The sequence below is a fragment of the Carassius carassius genome, chromosome 31, assembly GCF_963082965.1.
Source record: "Carassius carassius chromosome 31, fCarCar2.1, whole genome shotgun sequence".
Taxonomy (NCBI): Eukaryota; Metazoa; Chordata; class Actinopteri; order Cypriniformes; family Cyprinidae; genus Carassius; species Carassius carassius.
In genome coordinates, this window is record NC_081785.1 from 5,629,754 (window position 1) to 5,639,578 (window position 9,825).

At 33.1% G+C, this 9,825-nt stretch overlaps 1 protein-coding gene across 1 annotated transcript; it reads left to right on the forward strand.

The window, feature by feature from the left end:
- The first annotated feature begins 1,841 nt into the window (after positions 1 to 1,841).
- Positions 1,842 to 3,071, forward strand: LOC132111406 (fatty acid-binding protein, brain-like). The gene is made up of 4 exons (XM_059518675.1): positions 1,842 to 1,998; positions 2,184 to 2,356; positions 2,573 to 2,674; positions 2,787 to 3,071. Exons 1-4 carry the CDS (start codon positions 1,926 to 1,928, stop codon positions 2,835 to 2,837), a joined length of 399 nt encoding a protein of 132 aa, XP_059374658.1. The 5' UTR covers positions 1,842 to 1,925; the 3' UTR covers positions 2,838 to 3,071.
- Positions 3,072 to 9,825: the final 6,754 nt, after the last annotated feature.

Below are 9,825 nucleotides of genomic sequence, written 5' to 3' on the forward strand. Positions count from 1 at the left end.
TTTTTACGCAGTCTTTCACAGATTGGAGAGCCTCTGCCCATCTTTACTTCTGAGAGACTCTGCTTCTCTAAGACAAAGCTTTTATAGCTAATCAAGTTACAGACCTGATATCAATTAACTTAATTAATCACTAGATGTTCTCCCAGCTGAATCTTTTCAAAACTGCTTGCTTTTTTAGCCATTTGTTGCCCCCGTGCCAACTTTTTTGAGACCTGTAGCAGGCATTAAATTTTAAATGAGCTAATTAAGTGGATAAAAGTGTAAAATTTATCAGTTTAAACATTTGCTACGTTATCTATGTTCTATTGTGAATAAATTATTGGCTCATGTGATTTGAAATTCCTTTAGTTTTCATTTTATTAAAATTTAAAAAACGTCCCAACTTTTCCGGAATTCGGGTTGTATAAAAAATATCTGGGACCTGTGAGAAGATTTTTCAGACTTTATTTTTTGTGCGTCTTCCACTATAACAAAAGACAAGATACCAGTTAGGAACTACATAAAGAATATTTGAACTTAAATAATTTTGTGAACTAGCCCTTTAACCATGTTTTATTTAATTCATAAGGAGCATTGGATAATGGATATGACACTGCGGTGACAAACAACGTGCCAGTAATGTCTGCGAAATTGTAGTAATGTATTCCATGGAATTTCTGAGGTAAACTGCAATCGCATGTGCACAATGGAACACGCCTGCCATCTAGCGGCCGAATTTAAGAAGTGCGAATCATTCCGCACAAATGACAGGGACTGTAAATGGCAGTTCCCACGCAACTTTATCAAATGGACGGGACTTCTGATTGGTCGGGCACAATGAATTGAAATAATATTTTGCTTTTTTTTCTTCTATTTTCCAAGGTATTTTTTAATGTAGTGGCAATTCCCATATTTTTTATAGTCCAGATTGCTTGTGCTGTAGCAGCTGTGATATGATACCTGTTACTGTTCTCAGCGGTGATATGGATGGACCTATATTAATTACTGAAGAATGTTATCGATAAAATCATTTTCTAGAGATTGCTGCGTCTCGTTTGACAGGCAATCTTAGGGATTAATACGTATAAAAAAGAAAATACAATATTTTAATTGTGCAAAAATGGTCTAGCAAGACACGCCCTGACGCCTTATATGCCGCTTTCTGAGCCTTCCTGCGCCCCCTGGAAGAGGACATCTTTCCTTATGAAGACCCACCGAACGCTTCAACATAGTTAACGGGGGTTAGCCTACATGATAAGTGATCAAATGTTTTGTATAATTACTTTTGCATGTGATAGCAGTTTATTTCAGTTTTTACAATGCTGTACAATTTATTATACGAAGGGGATCATCTTATTCTATAGCCATGTAAAACGTCCATGTCTGTACTACAGATCATTGGTGCACTGTGATGCTTTAGAGTTGAATGGATTTATATCTGATCATTATGTTCTTTGTGCATCAATGAAAACCGCTGCAAATGAAAATGTATTTCTCTAAAATAAATGATTACATCTGCTCGAGAGAGAGAGAAAGATAGAGAGAGAGATAGAGAGATGCAAAGCTTTGAAATAGTAACTGTTTTTTTACACAGACCTGAAACTGCATAAACATTTTACTTATCGCTTTTTTTTTCTTTTTTTACTGTGGAATGTGAAACTATAAACTTAAAATAAAAAGTTGTTCAGTTGTTCAAACGCAAAGTCCCAGACCTATTTTTGGATTATACTATTGAAATTACAGTGTCACTTCTCACCATGTATTTGAACAAATCACAGCTTCAGTTGATAAAAAATCCATCCAATCAGTAGCTCTTCCCCTAAAGCCCCGCCTCCTGACAGTATTATTTAGTTTGGGCTTTGCTGTCCCAAACCCTGAAGAGACTGTGAGCTCAGTGACTGTACAAGGACAACTGTGTGTTTGATCACTGCATTTAAACTCTCAATATGGTTGATGCATTCTGTGCAACTTGGAAACTGGTTGACAGCCAGAATTTTGATGAATATATGAAAGCACTGGGTAAGTAAAAATAAGATATTATTTCGCAGAAAGACACAATTCCTCTTAACACATTGCACGTGCAAGGTGCAATTGTACCGTCTAGTGTGTTTGAGTGCATGATATTGTCTGTATAATTTATAAAATGTTATTAATATTTTTGTTCTGTCTGTAATGTTTTTGGATTTTTGTTTTTTCCCCCACAGGGGTTGGTTTTGCCACTAGGCAAGTAGGCAATGTTACCAAACCCACAATTGTCATAAGTCATGAGGATGACAAAGTTGTCATAAAGACACTGAGCACCTTCAAAAACACTGAAATTTCTTTTCAACTGGGAGAGGAGTTTGACGAAACCACAGCAGATGACAGACATGTAAAGGTTTGTGTTTTGATTTTGCTTTTTTCTTTATTCACTGCTACACGAGTGTCCACAATATATCTAAAAGGAGTTGTACAATACAAATCTAAAGCACTTTTCTTCAGGTTAGGTCTCTTTATACCTTGCATGAATTTGATCATATTATGATGTAATTTTAGTTTATATCATGCACAATGATAAAACACTACTAAAATGCATTTTTTCATCTCCTTATAGTCCACTGTAACCTTGGAAGGGGACAATCTTGTCCATGTTCAGAGGTGGGACAGCAAGGAGACTAAGTTTGTTAGAGAAATCAAAGATGATAAAATGGTTATGGTAAGCAGAATTATTAATATTAATTTAGAATTTACGCCAAATGTTCTTTTTAATCAGTGTCATGGATATTTAATGTTCCTAAATTTTCTTTCCTCATCTTTGCTGTTTCCAGACCTTAACCTTTGAGGATGTGCAGGCTGTCCGCACATATGAAAAGGCATAATTTCAAACTAATGGACAACAGTGTTACCCTGGCAACTTGACAATATTACAAGGGAATTTTTACATTGTGTTCTCAACTGAGTTTTCCCCTTTTTAAGACGTGAGACCTTTTATATAAAATGCATATTGTGAAGTTTTTGTGAACATTGCCGAATGTCTTTAATGTTAGAGGATTTATAATTGAGGCCTGGCTTTGTGTCAAATTGGATGAAATAAAAACTTGTTTAAAAACTAACTCTTTGTTTCTTCCTGTTTTGTGCGAACACTTTAGTTTTCTCATTAGTTTAATATTGAAGGAAATTTCCATATTTGTAATATTTGTCACTCGAACAAGACAGTATATACAAATAGCAGTTTATCACAAATACACAATTTTCTGAAACATAAATGAGAAATGCAAACTGAGGGCTTTACAACATTTATTTTTATTTCAATTTCACAAACATAATTTAAAACAATATAAAAATACATATATTAAGTTAATTTGTCATTTAACTTAAAATTACATTACAAAAAAAGTGCCTATAGAATAAAAAAAGGCATAAATGAACAATGCATAGTTTTCTTGCAATGTTCCTAATAGAAGACTTTATTGCTCTTTAGTAAATTGTATAATTTCATCCAGTGTTAAGGAATAAAGTAATTAAAATGGTTAAGGAATATTTCTGAGATGTTAAATCTTCGATTTTTTGATTGATGAGAATTTTGCACACTAGTTAATATAATGAAACAAATAATTTATCAGCATCATCCATCATTGTCAATTTAGCATTATGTTGTGAGATCTTATACTTGATTTTATGCAATAAACCCATATGAAACTTTAAAAATAAATAATGTATTAATTGATTTTTTTGTTTTATAAGCATATGGTAGATTTGGGATTACATACAATTTAGTTTCATTACACATAATCCAGTCCGATTATGAATTGTATCCTTAAGTACTAGGATGATGACCATAAGGTATTAATTATCAGCCAGTTCTGTGCTTAAGATGCTAATTAGATTTAGACTTTGAGAATCAACACTTGGCCGCCTTAATCCACTGAACGGATGGCCAGCACACTTGAGTCATATCTTAGAGGACTGAACTTAATTTATCACCATAATGAACTACTTCACTATGCTAGCATTTCAAGCATCCACTTCAGACTGAAAACTCAACGACTTGCACAGTTGTGTATCATGAGAAAAAAGGCTGTCTGAAGTCCTGAATGACTGTTTGTTTGACTTCTGGAGCAGTTTGAACACAAGCGACAATCTATTTAAAAGACTCTTTAGCGAGGGCCAGAGATATCTGCATTTGGATTGAAAATGCCAGTCTGGGAGAAGAACAGTCCTCAGTTTGTTTAATATAATGCTGGGACGAATGATTGTGCACCCTCATGAAAATGTCCTGTAGTAACCCTTCCATAACTTGAACCTTCCAGGAGAGCACTTCGCCACTGGGGCAAAGTTAATCCTATAATCCGTGTTGTCTTTACATAGGAGTATCATTCGATCAATTTGACCAACCTTGTTCAGATGCTTTATAGCCTATAGCATGCTGTTACCATGATACAACCACTTTGTTAAATTGCGATATATACACTTCATAGTCAAAAGTTTGGAATAATAAAAAAAATGTATGTTTTTGCTTAATAGTACTGTAAAAACAGTACTATTGTGAAATATTACAATGTAAAAGTACTGTTTTTTTATTTGAATATACTTGGTCCTGTGATGCAAAGGTGAATTACGTACTATCAAATATCATTCTTATATGATGAATTGGTCATCAGTTATTATTGGTGCTCAATTATTAATGGTTAATGGTTATTATTATCATCAGTGTTTCGCTGGTTAATATTTTTTGGGAAAGTGTGATACATCTTTTCAGGATTCTTTGATGAAAAGAAAGTTCAAAAAGACAGTATTTATTTGAAAAATAAATATTTTGTAATAAATATTGACTTTACAGTCAAAAAAAAAAAATAAAAGAGGTAAAAATAGTTTTTAAGACTGATGGGAACCAAATCAACAAATTAAAATTATATCTAAAGAACCATTTGACCTTCACAGAAATAAATTATGTTAAAATCTATTATAATCGTTTTTTTGTTTGTTTTTTTGTTTGTTTAATGTATTTTGATCAAATAAATCCTCCTTGGTGAGCATAAGAAACTTCTTTAAAATATATATATATATTTTTTTATCTTAATTATTCAAACTTTTGAGAACTAGTGTAATTAAAAGCAGTCCACTTAATTGAGAAGTTTCAGGGCAAAACAGCAGAAAATGAACTGTCACTTAACATCATGAACTTTAACAGTCTGGTTTGACTCCTGAAAATGGCTACTATTGCTCAAAATAATATTTCAGTGTGTTCCATATTTTATAGTGTCAGTTTAGTGTGACCCAGGACTGTCACGATGGCTTCAGTCTAACAGCAGATTGTGAATGAACTGTTTCTCTCACAAAAGCATCGTAATTGGAGTGGAAAGTAATCAGTCTTTGTTCTCTGCATTCACTGCTGATCTAAAAGCATGAAACTTATGAGCAAATTTCTAGGACAAACATGGAGACAAGCAGCTATAAATATAGCTGAGATGAGAACCAGTTTTGCTTTTGCTTCAGGACCCAGTTTAAAAAGTAATAACCTTCATCAAACCTGTGACCCTTTTTGGATGCAGCTGTGTTGCATTTTCTATTATCTTGCATAGTTTAGAACCTTTTTATCAAGGTTCACCAAAACTCATCATATACTGTCTGTGGCCTATCAATTTGCGTTCAGATGTCATATAGAACTTGGTTGGACTAGCAGCATTTTTTATGCCAGCACTGAGGAATATAGGAGGCTTCTTCTTTTTTTTTTTTTTAAAGCTTTATAAGCCTATTTATGTAGGTGGTGGTAAGTAAGTTAAGTCCTTATGAGTTAGTCATCAAACAATTAATTCAAAAACTCTGATTCATTCATCCATGCATTCATTCATTCATTCATTCATTAAAAAAACATTTATAGTGCATCTAAATGAATGAATCATTGAATCATTCATTAATCCAAAGCATTCAAACATAAGAAATCACTTATTGTTGTTTCTCGCAATATGATGTTATCCTAGTTTAAAAAAACATTTTCTAAGAATGTTTTCTGCTATGAAAATGATATTTCGTAATTTTATATGAACATTCATAATGCCCAGTTTTTAAATGTTTTAAAAACTTTATTTTTTCCTGGTTATGTGTACATTAAGGGAAAATTACTTTTGAATATTCACTGACCATCCAGAAGATCATCCAACTGAAACGTCCCATTAACTATGTATTAATAATCTTCATGTGCTAAAGTTTTGAGAACATTATTTAAGACCATATGACTGTGAATTAATATTCTGTTAACAGAATTCTAAAACCTGTAAGTAAAGCTTTCATTTATTTTAGATCACCACAGGTGTTTCCAAAAGTGCCAAGACTACCGTGCAGACTAATTTAGTGTAAAAAATGACTAAGCAAGAGAAAAAAAAAAGAGGGGATATGGGGGGTCTATTCACCCCTCAGTCTATGTCAAGTCTCTGCAACCATTTGTCAGGAAGCATGAATGCTTGCCTTCATCTTCTCCCTTTTTTTTCTTCTTTAGGCCAACCACAGTTCAGCTTTAAGCTGATTTTGCTTCTCTTCTTTGTGGGCCAGGAGTAGTCCGTTCTTCCATGGGCCAATAGCCTGTAAGTTTAGGAGTGACATCACCGCCAGATTATGCTCTTGCCAAGTGTCATGAAAGAAACTCTCCCCGTTGTTCCCCAATGAAAAGAAAAGAGGCAAAGAGCCTCTGGGAAACCCTGACACTCCTTTTTGCCTCCCATGGAAACACAGAAGAGAAAATATTTCAGTTGACAATGCACTGATCGTAATCAGGCACCGTTCCAGGATCGGACCACGGTTCACTCTGGGACTGCTTGAAATTTTTAGGCCGGTCTTGTTGCATAATAGCTAGTTATGTTTAGTCCGATAGAGTGATTCAAACTAATGTGTCTTCAGTTGGTGTCAGTTTCACATTTTCAGTCATAGAGAGATGTCTGTGTAAACTAAGCTCAGACATCATTTCATGACTGAAAATCAACAGCTGTATTATAGTCGTATTGTTTTTCTTTCAGTATTAATTCCCAATTTCTGCCAAAAATCAATGCTATATGAAAATATTGATAACACTTTAAAATAGGTAACACTTGTTAACTATTAACTACAACATTTCTCTCAATAAATTCTTAATTTGCTGCTTATTAATAGTAAGGTAGTTGTTAGGTTTAGGTATTGGGTAAGATTAGGGATGTAGAATTAGGTCAAGTAGAATAAGGCATTAATATTTTCCTAATTAGCACTAATACATGGCTAATATTATAGTAATATGCATGCTAATAAGCAACTAATAGGTGTTACCTATTCTAAAGTGTTACCAAAATGTTTTAAAACAATTAATAATTCAATATATACACACACTACTATATATGTGTAAACGTTTTATATTCATATGTTAAAAAAATATCTAACATGCAATAAGGGTAATTTAGAGTAGGCTCAGTTGGATTGTTTAAGAGTTTTTTTGGAAGCTTGAATAGCATTCTGGCAGAAACCTTGAATAGCACAAAGCAGGGTCTGCATACCAATGCAGTTAACACTCAGCACTATGGCAACTTTTTCTAGTATTGTGAGAGTGATAGATTAAATAAATTTTAAAAAGTCCTTAATCTTTTTTTTATTTCTCCCAATGTTTTTTTAATTTGGTATTTAGATGTAATTGTTCAATTTTACATTGAATTAACTTAAATGTTGTTTTTGACAAAACTTTCCAGTAATATTGTTAAAGATAGTTTTATATGAACACACTTTTAGAATGTTATTTGATTAATTTATCTAACAAAACATTTGTATGTTAACTTGCTTTTTCACAAAAATTACACCAGAAAGGTTACACGAGAGCATATTGCAGTAATGCCACCTACTGGTGACAGTGGATGTTGACATAATGCCTGAGTGATATTGAATAATGATATATTTCTTCAAAAAGACCTGACCAAAGGAAAAAAAAATATTGGGGAAAAAGGAATAAAAGAGCCCCCAAACAACTGTGATTATTGCAAACATTTATTTATTCTAAAATTAAATCAGACCTTCAGCTGAATTCTAGTCTGAATTACAGTTACAATAGCATTTACAGTTGCACTCAGGCTTTTTTTTCGACTGGAGACCATATTGCTGATTCTGTTGAGAGATCTATTAATATGATTTCAGTTTATGGCTATAAATTGTACAGAAAATGTTTTCAATATCTGACCACAAACCATGCAAAAAAAAAAAAAAAAAAAAGGGGAATGCAATATTGCATTATACCTTACAGAAATTGTATAATTTCAATTACAAAAACAAATTAAATATGGTCTGGTTTAGACACACACACACACACACACACACAAAACATGCAAACATCATGCAAAACTATTATCTTTGAGGAACATTTTTCAAATATGACCTGTAAATTAGATTAAAAAAATAACAATACATATCTCAAAGAACTATATGAACTATTGAAAATTGCTGTTATTCATTGCTTCACAGTTTGCATGAGAACACACCAACAAGCTCAATGGTTACAGTAATTTTGTTGTTGTTGTTGTTGTTGTTGTTGTTTTAAGTCCAAAAAAGACTTATTTCTGTTACAAGTGCATGAGCATTTCTACAATATGCATTTGTACAGTTGACTTTACATACTCTTATTCCAAGACATACCCTGATCCGGATTTCTACATTTCTTAAAATGTCCAGGTTTTGGCTTTTGCTCTCTACAGTCCTCAGACATTATGTGTACATGTATTTGCATTACTTTCACTGTTCTCTCTAGATCCCACCTTCTTGTAGTCCACAGTTGGTCGATTAAGCACAATGCCTGCACACTGGTAAAACTACTGTACAGTCATTACTTTCAGCAAGTACAAAAAGATAGTCAAAACCCAGACATTTTAGGCAATTTAGAAATCCTGGCCAGGACATGTCTGGGAAAAACAGAACGTACGGTAAGTTACTTAACATCAGAGGTAAAAAGCTCTTTGTACAGACATGAGTTTATGCTCTATGGAGCCACATGCTGAACTCATACAGAAAGACAGTGGCAGTAAAATAAATGTCTCCAGCGCAGCACACTGGCACACTAGTTTAATGGTGTGTCTTACTAGTACACACCATTAAACACTCAATATCATTAAATCAATTAATGGAGTAATGAGCCAGGGAGCCACCAGGGGCAGTGTTGAAAAAAACACTGTGGTTGCATGCAATACATTTCATCTGGCACACAATTTCATCCCATAATGAAAAAAAATATTCTGGATGAGTATAATATTCAATAGACATTTTTTGTTACACAATTCAGAATGCCATTTAATTGGCTCTTCTCTATTAGGAAGATATATCCATGTAATATTGCAAAAACACACCCACATTTTTACAGACATTAAATAAACTATTAATGTTATGCAGAGAAAAGTAGTGTTTGCAATGTGATATACTAGAACAGCGTTGATGTTGCCTTGATGTTTACTGCTTTTTCCTGGATTAAGCACAACAGTTTATCTTAATTTTGTTATGCAAAATCCAGTGTGTTCATTTATAGAGAGCACTGAACAAAACATATTTGTTTCCTCTGTGTAGTATAGATTTATAAAACGTTTGGCAAGTTATATTAGATAAAGTGTATGGAAAGCTAAAAAAGACAGAGGAATAAAACAAAACAAAAAAATAAAATTAAGAAATAAATAAAATGAAGTATACATTCAGAGGAACTGAGCTTACTGTCCAAAGCCCTTATTTCTCAGTGCAGTTGTTACTTCTGTAAACAGTTTTTTGGGAAAACGGTATCACTAAGAAAGGATATATGAAATAGTTTACATAATTCTTGTTCCATTTTATCCTTCCTTCCGGTTGTACAAACAGTGAACAACTTTCAAACCACATTCTGAC